The sequence below is a fragment of the Alosa pseudoharengus genome, unplaced genomic scaffold (assembly GCF_046254945.1).
Source record: "Alosa pseudoharengus isolate Yale_2024_CS ecotype anadromous, Long Island Sound unplaced genomic scaffold, YU_APseudo_1.1 YU_APseudo_1.1_scf_13, whole genome shotgun sequence".
Taxonomy (NCBI): domain Eukaryota; kingdom Metazoa; phylum Chordata; class Actinopteri; order Clupeiformes; family Clupeidae; genus Alosa; species Alosa pseudoharengus.
The window spans coordinates 16,850,119-16,876,389 of NW_027468598.1; the positions used below are offsets into that span (position 1 = coordinate 16,850,119).

The 26,271-nt window shown below is 39.9% G+C and overlaps 1 protein-coding gene across 1 annotated transcript; it reads right to left on the bottom strand.

Annotated features, from left to right (window-relative positions):
* Positions 1-5,614: 5,614 nt before the first annotated feature.
* On the bottom strand, positions 5,615-25,521 carry LOC143121328 (uncharacterized; the record flags this gene model as incomplete). Its single annotated transcript, XM_076281686.1, has 4 exons — positions 5,615-6,239; positions 18,233-18,715; positions 24,429-24,440; positions 25,308-25,521. Coding segments are annotated over 4 exons (1,191 nt in total), but the record flags the coding sequence as incomplete, so codon positions are not given.
* Positions 25,522-26,271: the final 750 nt, after the last annotated feature.

Here is a 26,271-nt window from a genome sequence, read left to right on the forward strand (position 1 = left end):
ATTTGATTGGCTGTTGGTTCAATTACCATTTCAGTGAACATATAACTAATAGGACCCTAATTAGGCCTATGGTGTCCTCCAGTGGTGTTGGCCACAGATGAGCTAGCTGAAGCCACTATGAACTAACTCTTATTCAGTGGCACCAATCCAGTGGTGCAGTTTTAATCGACAGAGACTTAACCTCATGCAACAGCAGAGATTACAAAGAATGACTGCTTCTGTAAATCACCAGTCACAATTTTCATACATTCACACCATATGGTGGGTTTCATACAAAGCACTTTCCTTATGCACTGGCCGCTGCTCTGCCAAATACTGTGTGATTTAAGAGAGACAATTGCCATTCTGGCACCAAAAGCTACATTCCTTCTCTGCAGTGCAGATATAGTCTTACTGGTTTATTTTGGGGAATAGTCTTAAGGGTAATTTCAGGTGAAATTAGAGGAAAGGAAAGGGGTGGCTGGAGAAGAAGACAGCACAAAGTCATCATGGTACTTTCAGAACTATGAGCAGCTATCATTTAGTCAGTCATTTTATCAGTTAATTATCATTTACTGTAGTGGGGCCAAGGGGACGAGGGCTGTTTAAGTACACTATTCAGAAAGACTTATATCAAGAAATCCTGCTAATGGGTCAATGTTGCTTTTTTTGTCACTTTAAACTTTCTTTCAAAGTTTCTGGGACACCAGATGCACTCACTGCACACCAGATGTATACGTATATTGCATATTTCATGTCCTTATACTTTCTTTTGTGGAGGTATTCGATTAATTAAAGGTTTACATTTTCAAAGTGTCTCATGTTTAATCCAGTTGAGGGTCGTTTAGCAGCTGAGTGTGTAGCACGTGCAGTATGTCAGCACTCTTCCTGTTCTCTGGGTACTGGTGCATTTGAATGGAGTGAAACATGATCTCATCATGCCTGGGATTCAACAAACTTTCTTCCCAGCAAGAAAACAGCCAATAGACAACAACCGAGACCTAAAAACCTGTCACACAAGTTGGGAGGGACGGACATCCGTCCTACCCGAGTTTCAAAAGTAAATATGTCTAGCACAGCTCCTCCCTCTGTGACCTAGAGGCACTGTCTGCAATTCTGATCCTACTTTGTTTTTACACTGAATGGCTCCTCACGGCCCTCTTGCCTCTTGTTCTGTGTCCACTCTCAAAACATCTCCAGTGGTCATATTCCCGCCTCTGTAAGTGGGAAGCAAGCAAAGCAGCACAGACCAAGTCATAGCCTACATGACTCAAGCCCAGCCAATCAGCATGCTGCTTTCAGTGCATGAAAGGGAGAGGTGTAGTTTGCATTCAAATATCAATGGTGTTGCAGCAGAATCACAGACTGAACCTTTAAACAACATGAGGTTGTATTTAAGATAGTATTTTTGAGTCATCCAAAGAGATACAACACCTACTGTATCAACACTTTATGATGAAAACTGTTATTCCAAAATTTTTTGGCTTTCTATGTGTTCTTCCTGGATGTCCAGGGGGTTCCAATAACTATTCAACAACCTTATTCTGCTAAAGGCAAAAGCAGACTCTGCTAACAGATGTTATTCTGTTATTCATTAATGTCTGTCCCCTTGGCTTCTGGACTGGAAAATGACTCACATTCAGGGACTAGGCTTTCCTCTGCAGAATACTTCAGCGCCATCTCCTGACCAATTAGATACAGAATGTAAAAGTAAGGACACATTTCTCTCACAAATTTGTCCAAAGCTATTTGAAATAGTTTCAAGGCAGATCATTTTCACTCTTCATTAATTAACTTGCAAGTCCAATGAAGCTGTGCCCTAATGCCTTGTGGTGTAAAACTAATGTTTTTTTTTTATTACCTTTAGTACAGTTGAAATACTTGAGTCACAACTGTCAAAACAAAAATTAATGTCTAGACAAGCACTTATTTAAACTTTCATTGCAATGTGGAATTGAACAACCCTCCATTGGGAACAGACTCAGAGGCCTGCCAGGTTATCACTGGATGTGCTGCCCCCTATTCTTAGGACCAGTGATATGATTCTATTAGGATCTCAAACGGTCTTGTTTTGGGCCACAGGGCAGCACTGAGCTGGGTACCAGGCTGTGTCACGCCTGTGGTCATGCCAGGTCTTCTGCACTCCACATTGATGCTGACTCTTGCTGAGTCAGAAAAGGACTTTTTAAGTGTCCCACACAGACACACACAGACACACTGATAAATACATTCACAGAGGCATGTACACACTCACACTCTCCAATGTTGAGACCAAACCTACGGTGCAATGCCCCCTTGATGTGAAGGACAGGGTTGTGGTGGCAGAAGAGGGAGCTGGTACAGGCGCTGTTTGTGGGCTGGGCGTCGCCAGGGCACCGCTGCTGCCCGCTACGCCACCCGCAGCAGGAAAGAGGACACTGAGTACGCCCACGCTCCGGAAACAGAGAATGAGGGCAAGGTTGTAGTGAAACCAGAGAGGCAAGTGTCAAGCCTTTTCCATGACAGCCAATTATGTTTGAACAGCCAGGAGGGACAGACCTGCAGAGATGGCAAAATATCACTATTCTTATTCTTAAAGTTGTAGCATTGTTGGATCATTTTGTACGCTTTTGACGCAAAAATACAGGAGCCAGTGATCCAAAAGAACAATAATTGTATTATCTTTGCAAAGAGAGAGAGTGATACAAAACAATGGTTCGTACCGAGACTTTGTCATGTTCAGCATGTCAGCTTCCTTATATATGTTGAGGTCACAGAATCAGGGTGTGACAGTTAACATAATGGCCTAAAGCGTAAACTCTCCTCCACTGGTAAGTAGCCTAATACATCATTACGTTTACACATCTTGATCCTCAGGTCAGGCAACACATTCCGAGATTGTGGAAATTAATTTATTTTTGTCCCCTCCGGTTGATTTTTTAGCTCTCAATTGTGAGACTCAGTTTGTTTGGATATTATAAAAGCAGAACTATAAACAGAACATAAGGTTCATGCTTGTAGACTAAGACACAATAATATACAGAACATGAAATTTATAACTAAAGCAGACAGAAGATTCATTTATGTGAACCAAAACAGTCATACATGTGAACAGCGGATTACATGTGAACAGAAGATTCATACATGTAAAAAAACACAGTATACCATAAGCATGCATGTGAATCTATACTAAACCAATATAAAACACATATATGTTATAATATATTTGAAAATATATAAATCAATAAAAATTTAAATCAATATAAAACACATATATGTAATCATATATTTTATTGCTATTGAATAAATGATACATGTGGATACAGGTAAAATATAATAAAGACTTACTTTAACCAATAAAAGGGCACTGTATGCATTTTGAAATTTGTGTCAAGTTACAAATTACTGTTATAATGACTGCAAGGACAGATTTGAAGTTCTCAGGGTGTCCGTTTGAGGGGAAATCAAATCACACTCTGCCAACACCACTCTCTTTGGCACCGTCATCCAGAGGTGGAAAAGACCATGGCAGTGAGCATATCAGATGTCAAAAGCAAAAGCAGCTAGTGAAGCACATACTCTACTGAAAGACTCTTAGCAGTCAAAGCATTTGCCCAGATGTTGGCTTGAAAGAAATGGCATCCATTAAGTTAAGCGCTGAACTAAGATTATGTTTACTTGACTAAGACTACAGTATGTTTAGTTCTTCTGATGTCTGGGTGAGCAGAGTTCTTCCTCCAACAATCTGTCTTACTTGACAAGCCGCCAAGACCAGAGAAAATAGACAAAACATGCTCTGAAGTCTGTCAACATGGTCTGATTAATACAACAAAGGTGACTTTAATCCACAACATTGACTTATTGATTTGTTTTTCCATTCACTTCTTGTAATTGATAAGACAACCAGTTTTTAGTTTTGCTTTTATTTTTCTTTAGTTGAGCCTCAGTGGTGGTGATGGATTTGAGAAGTAGGCCTACAAATAGCTTGCTGTAGCACTTTGACAGTAATACGTCTATTCACCTGCAGACTAAGACGATCTGGGGGAGTATTAGAGGCACCCTTACAGCTCAGTCTGAAGCTATGGTTTTAAATCAGGAGATTGATATATAATACAGTTGTATATTGGTGGTCAATATTCATTTTAAACCTGACCATTTTTTCTTATTTGCTTTAATGCTTCTGACAAATCTGATCACATTTTCAAAACAGGTAACACACAGGCCTAGTAGAAGCCAAAATGAAGCCATTTTGTTCGCTCTAACATGCACAAAACTTTTAATACATGCAACAAAAGCTTTTCTTCAAATTCCTTCAAATTTGGTAAAACTTGGTAAATGGTAAAAATGTGTCTCATTTGTTTCAGTAATGTTTTGAATGCATCTGTTTCCTGTCCTTGCACATTACATGGGAATAGCATACTACACACCAGAACACTAGACCATCTTGTCATTGTGTCTGTGCAGTTTGGACTAAAAGTAAAAATCTATCACCCCTTCAAATACTAAGGATATTTTTTAAAGGTCCAGGCACCCTCCCAACCATGGAAAAAAATAGCTTACTTCTTCAATCCTTTGGAGGAGTGGACAATTTAGGGAATTCCCAGAGCATGAACATTCCTGTTTCAGGAAAAATGAAACTGAGATGGGATGTTGTTGGGCTGTTTTTGAATATGGTTTGAATTGTTTCCATTTAAATCATGATTCATGCTATTCAAATGTGGTTGTAATGATAGCTCCTACAGGGAACACAAATCAATTTGAACCTATACTTGCTGTCTACATATACATGTCTGCGTTAGCATACTTGTACTTGAACCAGTGAACATTTAAATGGAAACTCCTCAAACTCACCCTAATTTTGGTGGTCAATAGTTGTTCTCGTGCTCCACTCTTGACTTTGACTGAGAGTTTGTTAAAGCAACACCAAAGCACTTTTCCTCTGTCGCACGCACGCTATTTATCCGGCACTGGCTTTGGAAATAACTACAGTATGTCCACAGACAAGGTAGAGTATGTTGCATGATTTTATGAAAGTATGGTATGATGTATGGCGACATCAGAAGCAAGTCAAATTTGTAGTTTCTTATATCTCATTCCATCGAAATACAGATCCGCTACCCAATCTGGCAAACTTGAATATATTATCTTGACTATAGTGCTGTTATAAAGGGTCTCAAAGCGAATGCAGAAGTGCCGTTCACCCTGTTACAAGTTGATGAACCACGTGAAACGATTTTGGAAACATTGTTTTAAGGTACAAAAAAACTCTTTGGTGACTAGAAGTTAAAAGGAGTGGTGTGGAATTTTGTAGGACTCTTTTGTTGAATGCAGCCACACAATACTTACGTGGACAACACAGATCATAGGCATATTCTGTATTAAATTTCGAGGATATTTATGAATGTTTTAAACGGAAATATCCACAAAGAAGCTTTAAAGAAAACAAAAAGTGCAATTTAGTTTCAATACATAGCTTCTGTAGCCTAAATCGAATCAAATTAACTAAATTGCACTTTAACTTTATGTAGTCAATGCGTTTGAAAACCGTTGTCTGTTATAGGCTTCCCGATAACAGCGATAGGTTGCTCAGCTTATAGGCAGGCTAACAACAGAACAATTCATTCAGTTTTCTGTACAACGGTAAACTCACATCTCTCAGAGATAGTCAACTCGTTCTATGTCATCGTTTTATTGTTACATTAAGAACATAAAAAAATGGCATTGACTAAATACATGCTTTCAAAATATAAATTCAAAGAATACAAAAGTATGCATTGTGTACAAATGTGAACTCATCTTTCAGCGATAGAAGCCTCTCGCAGCTCCATATGCACCCGACTTTGGGAGAATGACATTAAGGATCTCAATTCGATTGGGATCCCACACGCAGTCCTCCTCCAGACCACTCGGCACCATGCCACAGTTTGGAGGGCACCAGGCGGTATCGTACCCATAGTCATGCCAGGTGTGCTGCAGGGGGTGGCCTTGGTAGTTGATTGCTATCACTCTCCCGACAGCGACTTTTACCCTCAATACAACCCTCTCATGCTCAGGCAGATCCAGAGGGTACCTGCTGGCCTTCTGCAGATCCCGGCTGAGGTAGACCCCTGGCCCCAGCATGCCACCACGGGATCGCCTGATGCCTGTCTTCAAAATGCTGTCTGCAGCCTTTCTTGAAGTGCCATGGTACATCGTGTAGACTCTGTTATCAACTGGTGCAACAAAACTGTCCAGGCGAGGCTGACCTGGTGGAGGAAAGTCATTTTCTGCCCACATCTTGACTCAATCCCTATGGAAAAATGAATTCAAAAACACTGAAATTACAAATTTACAATACAAAATTTAAGACAACATGAACAAAGAATTAACAAAATGTTTAACAAGTTTTTAAAAAATCCATGACAGGGAATATGCCTTGAGTATTATGTAGGTCCCTTTATTTCAGCTAACTGCCCACGTTAAATAAAATTGTACCTTACTCATCAGTAAACTTGACTAAATTCATGCAATTTTGATTATAGCATGAGGAACTGAACATAATTTAAACTGAAAATGTAAACATGTTTTAATAGCAAAAGCCTTTTTTTTATATTTGTTCAATTGAACTGGTAGATTATATATTTTTTGCACTCTAAAGCAGTCTACATCATTTTACAGGTCTAACATTTCTTGATAATCTAAATAAGATATATTCACCTCTGAAGTGTTATAGAGATATTTGCTTTGGTTGAGTAAAAATGTATCCAAATGAATGTGTTCCCGTCAGAGAAAGATTTTGACAGCCCTACATGAAAACTTGCAGAGGCATTTTATTGGTTGTAGCTTGCAGCTACAGTAGGAGTGTCTTTCTGTGTCGTTTCGGTTTCATTTCATGGTGCAAATAAACCGTTATATCAAGGTTTTCTTTTTTTTTCTTATGTAAATTGAGATGATGGTTGATGGTTGGCTTCCTGTGTATGCAGTGTAGGAAACATTTGTGTGATTACGTGTTGAGTTTGTATAGTGTCAGTAAGACTTTTCAGTAGTAATCCTATTGTATTACAGTAATTTCAACAGATTTATAGATAAAATGAGTTTACATCAGCTTCACTATTTGCAATGCATTCAAATGTTATGTTCAAATGTGAGGTTATGTTACTCTCAGTTAGTCTTTAATTGAACAGGTCTCATTAAGATGACAAGTGACTTAATGGTATGGGTTAGCTTGGTTTCAAAGTGCCAGGGACACTGTTGGTGTGCTATTATGCTAGTGGCGTGCCTCATCCTAATATTCTGTATATTAAGTTGTTTTGACATATTGCTTGTCTGACAGTTCTTCACATTCCCAAAGTAGTATTTACTCCTTATGTCTGTGATCATATGAGACAATATTTTCCAGGGAGAGGGCTCCTAATTTGGTGACAGTTTTTATAGTTTTATATTGCCAATGCCCTTTTATTGTATTTACATTGCCCCTTGATGTAGAAAAAATGCCCTTATCTTTGGAAAAACTAAAATTCCTCAAAGATTAGGTGCTGTTTTCTAAATCAAAACTCCTTGGTAAACAAAACTGTCTTAACTCTGGAACATTTACTGTACTTGTTCTACGTAAGGGATAATGGACGACACTCCATTAGATTATGCACGTCGTGGCCACATTACAACCTCGAACGTGCGTTTATTTTCGGATAATTTAATGGAGTGTCTTCCATTATCCCTTTCTTAAAGCATTCCCTGATAATTCCAAAGGGTCTCTTTCATTTTGACTCACAGCTCCAGTTTGCCAAGACGTGTACAACTGATGTTAAAGAAAGACACAAACACCTGATAAAGTTGCAACTTGCACCTGATAAGGGCTAAAAGACAATGCCAAGGCCTACTTTCTGTGTAAATGGTGTGAAGGAAATATGTGGGCACTGGTCGCTATCAAGAATGATGCCTCAATCCACTTTAAATCTATATGTGAAATGATTTTGTCTCATCACTCTGGTAGCATGTGTTGTGTCGCATCATGCCTTGAACTAAATAGTTTAGAAAGTAGACAAAACCTTTCAGTCACTCATTTAACAACATTCAGGTAAAGTCACTACATATTTCTGTCAGCCAGTCAGTGAGTGTAAAGGTTAATCAGTTTTGATAGACAATGTTGTTGAACACAATGTTATAAATAATACCTAATAAGGACCGAAAGATAGGTGCTGTTTTCAGTGTGTGTGTGTGTGTGTGTGTGTGTCTATGATATATACATGAAATGGAGACACTTTGGTAGATTGTAATTTGTATCGGTCAAATCGACCACGGCTGAAGTGCCCTTGAGCAAGGCACCTAACCCCTCACTGCTCCCCGAGCGCCGCTGTTGATGCAGGCAGCTCACTGCGCCAGGATTAGTGTGTGCTTCACCTGTGTACACTGTGTGCTGTGTGTGTTTCACTAATTCACGGATTGGGATAAATGCAGAGACCAAATTTCCCTCACGGGATCAAAAGAGTATATATACTTACTTATACTTATTGTTGCTAGTCTTTCATTGGCCCAACATTTTATCATAGTGACCTGCTGTGGCCTAATGATGGCCCTTACAGATAGACTCATTGTCTTACACCTTAAGGCCTTAAAAGAGAATTCCAGCAATTTTTCACATAGATCTCTTTTTCTTGAACATGGGGTCCCATGGACATGGGGTCTCATGGACATGGGGGCTTACGAACATGCCCCCAGAGTGTAGTAGTGTAGCTTCCTGACTGCCTGGCACAGGCGTGCATAAATAGACACTAGGTGGTGCTAAAGCACTAGGAAGTTTGCCCTTTATCAACGAAAATGCCCTTTTGAAACTTTTTTTTTTTTTTTTTTTTTTTAAATTATTAATATTATTAAGATTATACTGAGGTCGGTTTTGAAATTATCTTTTGAAAACCTGAGCGATTAAAAACGACTAAAACAAAGCCCCGAAATGAGCCACCTCCTTGCGCACACCCGACCTATCTCTCTTCCTTTGTCACGTGAACTCGCGCGGTCGCGCGCAGGGCACGCCAGATGCGCAGCACCATAGCAGTTCAGTAAGCGTCTTCAAATAGCAGGCATGGTCGCTGACAGGCTGCTTCTCCCGTGCCCCATCAGCCAGGTAACATACAGATCAAGCAAAATCTTACAGTTTGCCCTCTAAGCCCAACATGTAATAATTTTGTTGTGCAGTAAAATGTCTCATTCAGCACCAAACAAGCATTTTTGCCGACTGGTCACCTGATAAACTATAGATAAAGCTAGATAAATTTTTACGCTTTAGCCCAAATCAATGACAGATAACGTGACGACCACATACAAATAATTTCGGTAGATTTTGCAAATGTATGTGTTAAGAAGAACGTTTTCTGTTGTATATGTTTTGTTAGGCAACATGTATTAACACATTCATTTGTGACAGAAGAAACGGGAAGTTCCCCATTACCTGTGAAAAATGCCCATCTGCATTCATGTAATGACAACAGTCAGTAGCCCACTATAACTCCTTCTCGTACTGTTTGGTCTCTTTATTGTCTTACAGATCAAGTAAAATCGTACAGTTTGCCCTCTAAGCCCAACGTGTAATCATTTTGTTGTGCATAAAATGTCTCATACAGCATCAAACAACTAAGCATTTTTAGCCGACTGGTCACCTGATAAAGTTTTACCCTGTAGCCCAAGTCAATGACAGATAACGTGAGGACGACCACATAGGCTACAAATAATTTCGGTAGAGTTTGCAATTGCAAATCTATGTGTTAAGACGAACGTTTTCTGTTGTATAGGTTTTGTTAGGCAACATAAATTAACACATTTTGGTCTCTTTATTGTCTTAATTGTATATTGATTTACTAATTACAGCACAAGTCAAATTTCATTCAACATGTGCGTGTAATTTATTTTTTTATAATTAAGTGTTCCACGTGCGCTAAAAAGTCCCCCCCCCCCCCCCCCCCTCCTGAGCACCTGCCCCCCAAAATGTCTTTGCACGCCACTGCCTGGTGTAGTCTAGCTGTTGGCTGCAGCAACTCGAGCTAGGTAGAACTGATTGTTTTTTTTTCTTCCGTTTTTTTCGTACCGACAGTATTCGGTGACCTTGATGGTGTGCAGAGTTCTTCCTCTCAATCTGTCTTTGTTGACAAGCTGCCAAGACCAGAGGAAATAGACAAAACATGCTCTGAAGTCTGTCAACATTGTCTGATTCATACAACAAAGATGATTTTAATCCACAAGATTGCCTTATTGATTCGTGTTTCCATTCAGTTCTTGTAAATGATAGCCTAGACAACCAGTTTTTATTATGACCGCCGCGCAGCGAAGCGGCGGTTATATAGGTTTAGTCCATGGAGGTATTATATATAACTGGAGAGAGTGACTAAGTCCCGCCCCCATTCATTTCAATGGCCCATGCTAGGCTAGCTACTTCAGCCAAAAAAGTTTGAAATTGACCGCAGCCATCTTTATGAAAATGGCGTTTCATGGGTGTTCGTTTCCGGGACCAGGTAGAATTAGCCTATTAGATTCCACGTTACAGACAGAGACAACGTAAGGTACAACGGTATGTCGTTGATGAAGATTGGACATTCCCTCAGAGGAAAATAAGTTGTTTGTGAACGCGCTTCACTTCACCTCGTTATAAGCGCAAATGTATTTCATTGGTTGGGATAACATTTTGGGAATGGTGGTAGAAGTTTGCCCTGTCTCTGATGTCCTAGGTTATTTAATGTGATGTTCATATGTGATAATAAACAATGAGAATCAATATTGACTCACTTTAGGCTACACAAATAATGATCCCTAAATGTTACAGTATATTTGGACAGGCTGTATACTATATTGCGCAATAAGTTATTCAACGAAAATGACTATAATTATGTAGACATGGGACGAAGAAACTTGTGGATAGCTGGGATTTTGCTGCACCCAGTGTGAATTTGCAGCTTGTTAAACCTAGGCTACATTTGCAGGCAGACGAAATGAGGGCAACGCAGGTTAAACTTACCGATAGAAGCGCACATCCCTCGGGTACTGTGGTTCGAGTAGGCAAAGTCTGCAATTGTTGGATATTTGCCTTTTGCCTCGACTGGCAGCCTGAACATTTAAATCAAATGCATAGCCTAATCATGTCAATGTTGCAAGAAAGCAAACTAAACTAGATGTACCGCAGAGCGGTACAAAATATGACCGCCGCCCAGTCCAGCACATTTTTTCCACAAAAAGAAATCATGCTGAAAGGCCTATATGATTCTAACTGTCTCACTAAATTGCATTATCCACACTCAATTCTCACTGGTATCTGCTAGACAACAAGTACCAAAACATGATTAGTTCATAGATTTCACATGTAAAATTAATTTTATACAACCCCACCTCCATCTTGCCTGTTCATAATTCTGAGAAATTCTTGATTGTTTGTGTTATGTTTATGTTATGTGTGTGGGTGTGTGTGTGTGTGAGTGTGTGTGTGTGTGTGGGTGTGTGTGTGTGTGTGTGCGTGCTTGTGTGTGTGCCTGCGTATGTGCCTGTGCATGTGTCATACGTATGATTACTGTGAATGTATGTGTGTGTGTGTGTGTATCTGTTTGTGCACATGTGTGCACATGAAATGGGTTAACATGACCCCTGGAGGCAAACATACGGAAAAAAATGGTCATCCTAGGCCCTACAGTTCTCAAGATATTCACAGAGAACTGTGTCTGCCCTACCCTCCTTTCGGGGGGTCCAGTCCAGCGGGGGGGCTACAGATCAAAACGAAAAATGACGGTTCCATGCTATCCATGTGGGGGTACATGCCCACCAAGTTTTGTGTACCCCGGTCTTTCAGTGTTCCGGGAATCCTTGTTGGTGTACGTCACTAAATGTACACATAAATTATTTTATTGTAAGGCCCCCCATGAACGAAAGTACACAAAACTGGCATGCATTCGGAGGGTGTCATAATGATCCTACACTTTTAATTTTGTGCAGTTTTGACCTTGTCAGCCAGAGATATTGTGATGAAAACACCAAATGTTTTGCTTTTTCATTTTTAACTAGGTGGCGCTATACATGAAATAAGTGGTAATGGGATGGGTTGACATGCCCCCTTAAGACCAACATACATAAAAAAGGTGGACCTCCTAGGCCCTACGGTTCTCGAGATATTCACAGAAAACTGTCTCCGGCCACCTACAGGCCAGTTGGTGTATAGTAACATAAAATAATTTATTGTGTGGCCCCCCATGAACGGAATTCCACAAAATTTGGCGTGCATACAGAGGGTGTCATAATGATCCTACACTTCCAATTTCGTGCAGTTTTGACTATGTTAGGTCACAGATACCTTCAATTACAACACCTCATTTTTACTTTTTTGTGTTTAACTAGGTGGCGCTATACATGAAATGAGTGGTTATGGAATGGGTTGACATGGCCCCTTGAGATCAACATACAAAAAAAAATGGTCCTCCTAAACCCTACGGTTTTCGAGATATTCACAGAAAACTGTGTCTGCCCTACCCTCCTTTCGGGGGGTCCAGTCCAGCGGGGGGGCTACAGATCAAAACGAAAAACGATGGTTCCATGCTATCCATGTGGGGTTACATGCCCACCAAGTTTCGTGTACCCCGGTCTTTCAGTGTCCCGGGACTCATTGACGGAAATTTGGGCATGCGAAAAAGAAAAAAAAAAAAAAAAAAATTCTGACTAAACCTATATGACCGCCGCGCAGCGAAGCGGCGGTCATAATAAGTCATTGACATTTGTTTAGTTGAAATCACTTGGGGAGACATGGTTACATGATCCAGACGTTGCGTTGTCATGGACTACAGAACTACATCCTTTGCGTTTTAAATTAGTTTTCATACACAACGCAATGAGCAGGCTAATAATTGGATATAGGTCATTGCTATGCATCTGCTAAAATGTATGGTCATGGTCAGTTACCTTGTCAACCCACATATACGGCAAATAATAGCCTAATATGACAACATTCACATTTTTCTTTTATTTACCACAAAGTCCGGTAATACAGCCTAAACCATGTAGGCATTAAGTCAAGTATCAGTAGCTTAATCCAAGTCGTTAGTTGTTTTATTTGTCGTCTTCCAGAAATGCAAACCAACATGGACGCGCAAGGACGCTCGTGCCGAACACTGAACTCGTGCATGAGCTGTCATCTACCAATCAGCATGTAAAAACTGGTGCCGGAAGTTGCAACCATGTAACGCCATGTTTTCAAAAATGTCGGCGGCCAAATGCCATGATAAGTGGCTGAAGCTAACCCTTCAAATCCTGACCCCCTGGTTTAGTCAGATTTTTTTTTTTTTTTTCTTTTTCGCATGCCCAAATTTCCGTCAATGATTCCCGGGACACTGAAAGACCGGGGTACACGAAACTTGGTGGGCATGTAACCCCACATGGATAGCATGGAACCATCGTTTTTCGTTTTGATCTGTAGCCCCCCCGCTGGACTGGACCCCCCGAAAGGAGGGTAGGGCAGACACAGTTTTCTGTGAATATCTCGAAAACCGTAGGGTTCAGGAGGACCATTTTTTTTGTATGTTGATCTCAAGAGGCCATGTCAACCCATTCCATAACCACTCATTTCATGTATAGCGCCACCTAGTTAAACACAAAAAAGTAAAAATGAGGTGTTGTAATCGCAGGTATCTGTGACCTAACATAGTCAAAACTGCATGATATTGGAAGTGTAGGATCATTATGACACCCTCTGAATGCACGCCAAGTTTCGTGGAATTCCGTTCATGGGGGGGCCACACAATAAATTAATTTATGTTATACACCAACTGGCCTGTAGGTGGCCGGAGACAGTTTTCTGTGAATATCTCGAGAACCGTAGGGCCTAGGAGGTCCACCTTTTTTATGTATGTTGGTCTTAAGGAGGCATGTCAACCCATCCCATTACCACTTATTTCATGTATAGCGCCACCTAGTTAAAAATTAAAAAGCAAAAAATTAGGTGTTTTCATCACAATATCTCTGGCTGACAAGGTCAAAACTGCACGAAATTAAAAGTGTAGGATCATTATGACACCCTCCGAATGCATGCCAAGTTTTGTGTACTTTCGTTCATGGGGGGCCTTACAATAAAATAATTTATGTGTACATTTAGTGACGTACACCAACAAGGATTCCCGGGACACTGAAAGACCGGGGTACACAAAACTTGGTGGGCATGTACCCCCACATGGATAGCATGGAACCGTCATTTTTCGTTTTGACCTGTAGCCCCCCCGCTGGACTGGACCCCCCAAAAGGAGGGTAGGGCAGACACAGTTCTCTGTGAATATCTTGAGAACTATAGGGCCTAAGATGACCATTTTTTTCCGTATGTTTGCCTCCAGGGGTCATGTTAGCCCATTTCATGTGCACACATGTGCACAAACAGATACACACACACACACACACACACACATACATTCACAGTAATCATACGTATGACACATACTCACACAGTAGACATATGTACGCTTGCATGCACAGGCACATACGCAGGCACACACACAAGCACGCACACACACACACACACACACACACACACACACACACATAACATAAACATAACACAAACAATCAAGAATTTCTCAGAATTATGAACAGGCAAGATGGAGGTGGGGTTGTATAAAATTAATTTTACATGTGAAATCTATGAACTAATAATGTTTTGGTACTTGTTGTCTAGCAGATACCAGTGAGAATTGAGTGTGGATAATGCAATTTAGTGAGACAGTTAGAATCATATAGGCCTTTCAGCGTGATTTCTTTTTGTGGAAAAAATGTGCTGGACTGGGCGGCGGTCATATTTTGTACCGCTCTGCGGTACATCTAGTTTTTATTTTTCTTTAGTTGAGCCTCAGTGGTGGTGGTGATGGATTTGAGAAATAGGCCTACAAATAGCTTGTTGTAGCACTTGGGCCAACATCCCATTCACACACACACACACACACACACACACACACACACACACACACAAACACATACACACACACACACACTATCGGTCTAGGTTTTTAGAAATCAGTTGAACAAAGTCTCAGCCAGTCAGTAGAGCTTACATCTCTCCTTATTGCATGTCAGAAATCCAATGATCACATCACCCATCTCATCCTGACATTGTACACAAGGATGTATCCCATAGCAACTAACATCAGTGACATTTACCCAAACTTTGACCTAACATACATGAAGGCTGACATGTTAGGCTGACACCAGACATAATTTCACTGCATTTCTTACTTCCAGTAACTATATGCATGTGACAATAAACTTTCTTGTACTGTTGTACTTGTACTGAAGGCGCCAACCCCCCTAGAGGAGATGGCAGCTCCATCTCAGGGCCCCTTCTATCTCAACAAAGCAGTGCTTAGGCCCAAACACCTTGAGGAGGAATGCCACTAATGCTAAACATCTCTCATCAACCCAATTTCTGCTCACTTGTACTCTTCTATAAATAACTTGCTCACAAACAGAACCAAAAGAACACATGAACACATGCCACACACTGGAACACTAGACCATCTTGTCATTGTGTCTGTGCAGTTAGCACTAAAAGTAAAAATGTATCACCCCTTCAAATACTTAGTGCCTGCATATTTCTGAAAGGTCCAGGCATCCTCCCAACCCCCCCAATCCTCCCAACCCGGGAATTCCCGGAGCATGAACTTTCCTGTTTCAGGGAAAATGAAACTAAGATGGGATGTTGTTGGGGTTTGAATATGGTTTGAATTGCTCTCATCATGATTCATGTCACTGTAATTCAAATTTGGCTGTAATGGGAATCAAATATATGTGAACTACCAACTGCTGTCTACTGCATAATATAGGCTAAATGTCTGTTGCATTACCTGAACCAGTGACAGGCCAACCATTTAAATGAAAACTCCTTAAACTCACTCTAACTTGGTGCCTAACAGTTGTTTTCACGCTTCACTTTCTTCCTCTTTCTTTCATCTCTCACCCTTAGGTTGCCAGGTCAAGTAGAATTGAATTTAAAGGAGCGGTGTGGAATTCAGTCCTTCGGTATAGGACTCAAGCTGTCTTGAATGCAATCACACAACACAATACAGGACCACAGATGATGGCATTTTCTATATGAACTATTTCGAGGGAATTTGTGATTTTTTAAACTGAAATATCCCCAAATAAGCTTTGAAGAAAACAAAAGGAGCAATTTAGTTTCATTTCATAACTTCTGTTAAGTAAATCATATCAAACTAAATTGCACTTTTTTCATGATAACTTTGTGTGCAAGTAGCCTACATTCGAAAAATGCTGAAAAATCGCTGCTAAGAGGTATTATATTTAGATTTTGTTTTATTTTGACAGCACAATAACTTTAAAAGACGAGCAGAAAAGCAAAAAAGGCATTTGACATAGATCATTCGGCATAGGTTGCTCACAAGTGGGGAAACCAACAGAAAAAACATTCCATTTTTTGTACAACAGTAAACTCACATCCCTGCAGTAATAGTCACCTGGTTCATCTCTATACCCTACACATGGCCCAGGCTTGGGTGAATGACATCAGTAGTGATGGAGACATGCTCTGGATCAGACAGTAGCCTACTCTTACAGACAGTGAGACCACTGGGCACAATATCACATGCTGAGGGGCACAATGTCTTTAACCTGTGACAGATACCTAGTACAGAACCTGTCTGAGCATCAGGTGCAGCGTTACAACCATTGTTTATTGTCAGCCATAAAGAGATAAAGAGTAGATGGACATATCACTGACTACCAGGCTTGGAATTTCACCATTCTGGGGGCAAGGCCACTTGGCCTTCAGTTGGGCATATTTGGTGGGGGGCACAAAGGCCACATGTCAGGGCACCAAGGCCAAAGTTAACTATACAGTAGTAGGCTATAAAAATGATCAAAGTTGTATTTAGCCTATTCACTGCAGTAGACCTACATCACTGTATGAAACATTACAAAAACATGAAACATGACATATTACATATAACTGTAAATCATCTGATCATCTTATAAAAACAGATATCTAGACTATATATAAAATGTATTTTATATTTGGCCTGCTATTAAAATTCATGTATTGAACAATTTAAATTTAAGCACAGCTCAGCTTTAAGAAACTCAAATAGCCTAGATGCATGCTTAGCATTTTGTGATCATAAAGGCTACTTTCACAAACTCTTAGTCAGCTGTCCTCGGATTTACCAATATCTAGGCGATATTTGTAACATTTATTTTGTATTTGGCCCGTTATGAAATCATGTGGAACAATTTAAACACATTGTAAAACTTAAAGCCCAAATTTGGAGACATCCATGCATGTCGAAATTTACTGCAAATTCAACTGGATTACTCTGGAACGGCTAACTATAGCCTACAGGAGACTGCTTTACACCTTTGTGTTCGGTAAGGTCTGCTGTTTATTGTGATATGTGGTTTGTCATGTGTTAAAAGAAGGGTTCGTGAAGTATTCCACCGAGATGAATGGGTAGGGAGATCATGGACGCAAAAGCTTCAGTAGAATGTATGATTAAATTGAATTATATTATTTACTTTTCTCGCGAACCGTTCAATACAGCAATTATCGGCTAACATCGTTTAAAAGCTGAGAAAAAGCTCTTTCATGTGATACTTGTGATGTCTGTGTGATGAATAGGCTACTTAGCGAGTAGTTCAACTGAGAAGAATAGGTGAATTTGGACGCACTTTCTTTCTTGCACTGCACTTTCTCCACTGCGTAAAAGACTAAATAAATTTGCGCTGTGAATGCTAAGATTATTTTGACAGGCCACAGGCTAAATAAAAATTGCTATTAGTAGGACACAAAGCAGAATATTGAAAGAAGGGGGCACCAAGGCCACCATGGCCTGTAAACCTATGATTTTCAAAGGGGCTTCACGGCCAACGCAAGGGGCTACGACGGCCATGGCTGTCGTGGCCGCCGTGAAATTCCTACCCTGCTGACTACTATTCTGTACAAATCAAACCAGAACTGATAAGCAGTTTTTGTTCATTAATGTTGTGATCTGTTGACACATACATTACGTTGACCCGAACAATTATATTCTAAGTTCCTGAAATATAGGCTACGTTTATAAATTAGGCATACATATAATGCTGTTGTGCAGTGGCAGAAAATGCTTGCTTTGTACAGTACTCATCGCTTAATTGTCACAATACCTACATGACATCTGTTTTTGAAGGAATTACATTTACTGAACACAAGCTTTAAAAAATATATTTATCTAATGCACTGAATCCTTATTTTCAAAGAAAATGTTTTCATGCATCCTGTACGATTGTGAACAAAATTTTCAGCGATAGAAGTTTCTTGCAGCTCCATAACCTCCACATGCACCCGGCTTTGGGTAAATGACATCAATGATCCCAATTCGATTTGGATCCCACACACAGTCCTCCTCTAGTTCACTCTTGACCATGCCACAGCCCGGAGGGCACCAGGCGGTATCGTACCCCTGGTCATGCCAGGTCTTCTGCAGGGGGTGTCCTTGGCAATCTATTTTTTTAACCCTGCCTACATTCACCCTTACTCTAAGGACGACTCTCTGTGACTCAGGCAGCTCCAGAGGATACCGGCTGGCCTTCTGCAGATCCCTGCTGAGGTAGACGCCGCGTCCAAGCATACCCCCACTGGACTGCCTGAAGCCTGTCTTCAAAATGCTGGCAGCTGCTTCTCTTGATATGCCATGGTACATGGTGTAAATTTTATTATCACCTGGTGCAACAAGACTCTCGAGACGTGGCTGACCTGGTGGAAGAAAGTCGTTGACCCCGAGCCGTTCTAGTCAGTAAAAATTAGATTGTAAAATGAAGGAGAGAGAAGAAAACGTGCTGCTTGAATCATTGATTGGAACATTTACTTTTAAAAAATGGCCTGATGGTGTTGATAATAAATAAAGTCCTCTGCAATGTCTGCAGCAAGGAATTTGCATATCACTGTCACCAACTCTATAGTCGCACATCAATGCAAAGAAATAAGTGTTGACATTGAGGGGAGTGTAATTTTCATTGTGTCCCCTAGGTTATATCTGTGGCCTGAAATGCCTTGTATGTAAAAAAAAAACTTCTTCCCGAAGCACATTTGAATTTATTTCCTCAGCATATTGGGTCATATCATAGATTATTATGGCAATTATTTGAACAGTGAAAATAATAATAAAAGAGTTTTTGAACTTTAATGTCAATAATGCTGATTATTTAATGATTCATTTGAATTTGAATATTTAAAATACTTTAACAGCAAAAATTATATATGCAATTAATTTAGATTAATTAATCACAGAGTATGTAATTAATTAGATAATTTTTTTTAATCGATTGACAGCCCTAATAATAATTATGACCACCACGCATCGAAGCGGCGGTCATATAGGTTTAGTCAGATTTTTTTTTTTTTTTTTTTTCGCATGTCTAAATTTCCGTCAAGGATTCCCGGGACACTGAAAGACCGGGGTACACGAAACTTGGTGGGCATGTAACCCCACATGGATAGCATGGAACCATCGTTTTTCGTTTTGATCTGTAGCCCCCCCCCCCCCCCCCCGCTGGACTGGACCCCCCGAAAGGAGGGTAGGGCAGACACAGTTTTCTATGAATATCTCGAGAACCGTAGGGTTTAGGAGGACCATTTTTTTGTATATTTATCTCAAGGGGCCATGTCAATCCATTCCATAACCACTCATTTCATGTAGAGCGTCACCTAGTTAAACACAAAAAAGTAAAAATTAGGTGTTGTAATCGCAGGTATCTGTGTCCTAACATAGTCAAAACTGCACGAAATTGGAAGTGTAGGATCATTATGACACCCTCTGAATGCACGCCAAGTTTCGTGGAATTCCGTTCATGGGGGGCCACACAATAAATTAATTTTCTGTGAATATCTCGAGAACCGTAGGGCTTAGGAGGTCCACCTTTTTTTGTATGTTGGTCCTAAGGGAGCATGTCAACCCATTCCATTACCACTTATTTCATGTATAGCGCCACCTAGCAAAAAATTAGGTGTTTTCATCACAATATCTCTGGCTGACATGGTCAAAACTGCACGAAATTGAAAGTGTAGGATCTTTATGACACCCTCCGAATGCATGCCAAGTTTTGTGAACTTTTGTTCATGGGGGGCCTTACAATAAAATAATTTATGTGTACATTTAGTGACCGTACACCAACAAGGATTCCCGGGACACTGAAAGACCGGGGTACACAAAACTTGGTGGGCATGTAACCCCAATTTTTTCGTTTTGATCTGTAGCCCCCCCCCCCATGAGATAACTAAGAGTTAACTTAGTTTAACATGATGTTATCTCTATTTAACATGATGTTTTGACATTGACATTGTAAACGTTATCTAAGGAGAGTGAAAAGCAGTTTGCAGTAAAGCTAACCAACGTCCTCTCTATCGCAGGAAAAAAATAGCGAGCAGCCTGATAACTAAATGATAACCGGGCCGGATGAAAGTGCTTGGCGGGCCGGATCCGGCCCGCGGGCCGCAGTTTGCCCACCCCTGGCCTAGGATGACCAATTGTTTCTGTATGTTTGCCTCCAGGGGTCATGTTAACCCATTCCATGTGCACACATGTGCATGAACAGATACACACGCACACACATACATTCACAGTAATCATACGTATGACACATACTCACACAGTAGACATATGTACGCGTTAGGGGTGTGAATCTCTCATGTAAAAGACGATACGATTCGCATCTAGATACATGGGCACGATTCGATACAAGAAAAGATACATGTTTATAAAAAACGATTCAGTACGATTCGATGCGATGCGATTCGATGCAATTCGATGCAGTTTAAGAATGGAAAGCATTCTGAAAGATTTTTTATAATTTGCTCAAGGTGCACATTCATATTATCAATTATCATGGTCATGGTTGTCAACAGTGTTGTGCCAGTTCACAGCTTTTCTGAACTAGTTCAAGTTCAGTTCATACATGCTCAAAGTGAACAGTTCACGTTCAAAGTTCACAATTTTAATTCTGAACTAGTTCAAAGTTCAGTTCATTTTACTTTTTTCGTGAGATATTCAAATAAATACTTTTTTTACACTACGAGCTAGAAATCACTATATGTTCTTTGAAGCTGCTCATTGTAGACATTTGCTCATGACACTGCAATTGTGGGTTTCTTACCAGGTGATGAAACTTGCAGCAGTACAGACAAGGTAGACCAGTCTCCGTGCCATCACTTCCCCTAGCCATTTTTTTTTTTAATTGCAGCGCTTTCTCTCACTCTCGTCATTGCTCTGTCTCTCTCTCTCTCTCGCTCCTCCAGCCCTCCGTGCTCTCGTCGTTGCCTGCTACGCGGCGTTGCTATGCCTACCCCGCTCTGCTGCAATTTATCACGGGTAACGTTGTGCGGAAGCCAGTATGCTATTCAACTATTCTCAGCCGGACACTACGTTGCCCGCAATGCATTGCGCGCACAGTGTCAAAACCATTTCTGTCTGGTGATACATGATTTAAGCGGCACCAGCGAGAATACAGGAGGGAGGAACTTTCTTTCGTTGCGTTTCAAAAGAGAAAACAGATGTCACTCAGTTTTCAATGGAAAACAAATTCCAACGTTCATTTACAGTGATGTCTGCCGTTCATGACACATAATGTGAACTTCACGTTCAAGTTCTTTATTAAAAAGTGTGTTGCGTTCAGTTCAACGTTCACGAAAAAATGAGCGTGTTCAATGAACGCGTTCTTTTGAACTCGTTCACGCACAACACTGGATGTCAATTAGGCAACAAAATGTGTGAATATGATTATCTAAACTGAGGTTTGTTTCATATACTGTATTGAAATGAAAAAAGAATAGTCTACATTTCAGTCAAGCACAGCAGCCAAATACAACATAAAAATACATTTTTATAGACTTTACAGATTTTATAGAGTTATATCTGATTGTTTTCATGGAGCTGTAGCCCTGTTGAGGTAAGACAATACCGAAATAAAATAAAACAGTGCTTAAGACACTCTTGGCCTTTTCTCATATAGGCCTAGCCTACCCTACAAGAATAAAATAGGCCTTCAAATCAAAAAACAATGAACTCTCTGGGCTAATTTTGTTCCAAAAGTAGACCTAATGCAGAAACCTAAAATGCCACAAGTCTGAGTGAATATGAACAAAATCATTGGCTAATAATTTATGCATCGTTTTAGCAGCAAGGGCCAAATTATTATTTAACATTAAGGAAATCCCTTCATCAAAGATAAGGCTACTCTACAGACTATCGTTGCTGTTTAGGAATGCTATAAGTGCTTAATTTCGCGCTGGATTTCGAAAAACAAAAGCCGACCGAGTGCAAGTTGTCACATGGTTAAGTTGCAATAGATGTATGGGTAATGAGGTCATTTGACAACTTTGGGCAATGAATGTAACCAAAAACGAACTGCATTACCCACAATTCCGTGCCACGTATAGTTTCAAAACCGGAAGTGGGATGAACGCGCTGCTTGGAACGTAAATGAGTCTGAGCGAGCAGAAAAGGTTGTGCACCGATTCATAACAAGTAAATCGATATAACGACCGGTTCATTTCAGTTTTTTTCCGATACGGGGCTTCACGTATCGATGTAGCCGTATCTTAAACGTTAAAAACGGATACCGATACCTATCGGTTAATCTTTACACCCCTAGTACGCGTGCATGCACATGCACAAACACACACACGCAGGCAAACACACAAGCACGCACACACACACACACACACACACACCCACACACATAAACATAAACGTGTACATGCACACATGCACACAATTCAAGAATTTCTCGGAATTATGAACAGGCAAGATGGGGGTGGGGTTGTATAAAAAGAATTTTACATGTGAAATCTATGAACTAATCATGTTTTGGTACTTGTTGTCTAGCAGATACCAGTGAGAATTGAGTGTGGATAATGCAATTTAGTGAGACAGTTAGAATCATATAGGCCTTTCAGCGTAATTTATTTTTGTGGAAAAAATGTGCTGGACTGGGCGGCGGTCATATTTTGTACCACTCTGCGGTACATCTAGTTTGATTAATTATTAACAGACATGGGTAGAGATTTCATAATGTATATGGCTATGAGGATAAGAACATTAGATGATGTAATGGTATGCTCGCTTAGATTGTTCTTCGACTCGACAAATGAATAGTATTGGGTATGGCTACGTCAGGCATGAAAAACAGTTTAATTAGCAGAAACTTACTTACAGCTACATTACCTTGTGTGTGACTATCTTTCTCTAGTTCCTCTTAGTATTTCAGCAAACTGCCCATGATACCCATGATTAAATTTCCCCTTACTCATTGGTAAACTGATGACTACATTAATCCTATTATGATTATAGCATAATATACTAAACATACAATGAAACTAAATATTTTGTAAATATGTTTTGACCAATATTTGTTCAATTCATCTGGCACACTTTAAAAGTACTGCAGTCTTCTGCAGTCTACATCATTTCAATTTCTTAGGTCTAAAATTTCTTGAGAATTTAAACAAAGATATATTCACCTTTGAACTAAAGATCTGAGTAAAAAAATGATCCAAATGAATGTGTTCTTGTGAGGAAACTCTTTGAACTACATACAAACTTGCAAAGGCCTTTTATTAGTTGTAGCAGGCAGACACAGTAGGAGTGTCTTCATGTGTCTTTTTAAGTTTCATTTCATGGTGCAAATAAACTGTTACAGGAAGGTTTTTTTTCCTTATGTAAATATTGGGAGGATGATTGTTGCCTGCAGGCAGTGCAAAGTGTGTTTACGTGTTGAGGGTGTGGTGTCAGTAAGACTTTTTATGATTTTAGATGTTGTCAATGTACCAGATTTATAGATAAAATGGGTTAAAATCAGCTTCATTATTTGCATTCATTTTTATTTATTCAATTAATGAGCTTATGTTACTCTCAGTAAGTCCTAAATTGAACAGGCCTCATCAAGATGACTTAATGGTATGGGTTAGCTTGGTTTCAAAGTGCCAGGACACTATTGGTTTTCTGACAGTTCCTCACATTCCTAAATTAGGGTTTACTTCTTCTTATATGTTATCATCTGAGAATATCATCTGGAATATTTTCCATGGAGAGGGCTCCTGAATTGGTGACAGTTTTTATATTTTTTACCAATGCCCTTTTCTTGTTTTTACAGTACCCATTGATGTGGAAAAAATGACATTATCTTTGGAAGAACTGTCAGAATTCCTCAAAGATTAGGTGCTGTTTTCTAAATCGAAACTAAACTTCCTGGTAAACAAAACTGTCTTAACTCTGGAACATATTGCTTGTTCTCATGCTCCAAAAAAACATTCCCTGAGAATTCCAAAGTTACTTTTCTCTTTCATTCTGACTCTCAGCTCCACTTTGAGCCAAGTTGTACTGATATGTTAAGGAAAGACACAAAAACCTGAGAGTCAACTGAACTAAATTGCACCTTTTACACACCTTTGTTTTTAGTTTGGGACACAACTACAGTCTATATTAGGACTTAAAATTAAGTTATACTTGGTAATTCACCTGAAAATGCAATATGCATAAAATAAACATCAATGTTTATTCCAAAAAATGACATAGCTGTATTACACAAAGAGAATGTAATCAGTGCAGCTGTAAACTTAGCTCTGACAAAATAGCAGAAGGCAATGACAATTCTACATCCCACTGAAACACACATTTTGGTGAGTAACAGTAATCAATGATGGTGACTTTAACAGTCCTTTTCTTTAAAGGTGTCTTCCAGGTCACTCTTGACTCCAAAGCAGTTACATTTACATTTTTTTTCACTATACGACCACTGGAGGGCACAGTTTGGAGGCCACACAGCTGTGCCCCAGTCATACTTAGGCCTATGCCATTTCACCCTGTCTACCTTCACTTATACTTTGAGGAAATTTTTTTCACTTTCAGAGAGATCTAAAGGTATGTATGTGTAATATGTATTTACATGTATGTGGATGATTATTTCAATAGAAAGCAAAGAAGTGGAATTGTGGTGGTAGTCTTTCCTGATGATTTATTCACACATTATTCTATTCACAAAGGAAAGGTGTACTTAACCCTGTTTACCTAGATTAACTGTAGGTCAAACTGTTGTAGTTACAATCTAATACAACCACAACTTGAGTTGCATTTAATTGACAATATATCAATGAAGAAGTAAATAGAGTTGCAACTTGAAATAGACACATATTATAATTCAACCTTTATGTCTTATGAAGCCTTTTTCATGAAGTAATGCATAACTTTTGGAGAGCAACCTTTCAAATTGATACCAATTCATAATATTATTTTCTGACATACTGTATGTCTTCAGAACAAATTACATTCACTGAATATGTGTATGTAATGTTGTTTGACTTGCTTATTGTATATTGGAAGAATTGCAATTCGTTGAACTCGCATCTCTCAGCGGTAGTAGCCTGTTGGTTCTCCATGGGGACACCTGAACCCGGCCTTGCTTGAATGGCATCACCGGTTGGCCTTCCTTGCTGAGGTAGACGCCGCGTCCAAGCATACCCCCACTGGACTGCCTGAAGCCTGTCTTCAAAATGCTGGCAGCTGCTTCTCTTGATGTGCCATGGTACATGGTGTAGAGATTGTATTATCACCAGGTTTCTGTGGCATGTTGATATTTTCCACATTGGGGCTTTCTGATTTTGATGGTCGATTGGTAGTCGATTTTTTTCACCTTGCCAACATTTACCGTCACCTTCAGGACGGTTCAAAGGTGCTCATGTACAGAATCGGCTAGGTGTACTGGGGCAGGATAAAGGTGTGCTCTATAGTGTACTTTAGTTTCATTTCAGGTTCCAGGATCATTTCCTTAGAAAATCTATAGAATGCTGATTAACGGGTTCTTGTGATTCACTTGAACATTTGCAACAGTTTGTTATCTCTATAGTCCACCATTGTGTTTGACTGGTTATCATACAGCTACTGGTGTTTTTATACAACATGACTGTGCAGGGGAGTGATATTAGTGAATGTAAAATAGGTGAATGTAACATAGGTGAAAGTAAAATAAAATAACTCCATAAGAAAGAAATGTTCTGTGAGTCCTACTTCTGTATAAGACAAGAGTTTATAACAGTAAAATTATGTTATAGAATTGATGCACATATCTGTTTCCAGTGTCATGGCCTCGCCTGGCTCCTCTGTATGTGTGCTGTGTCTGTCTCCTACAGGTGTGCTGAGCGCAGGTGTTTGGAGTCGTGCTAATCACTTCCTGGTCTGGGCCTTTAAAAGCACTTCAGAGGAGACCGGGTGGTCGACCGCCGCCGCTTCGTCTCTCCCACACCGTTTAAGATTTTTTTTTGCTTATTCACTACACCGCATTACACTTATTGCT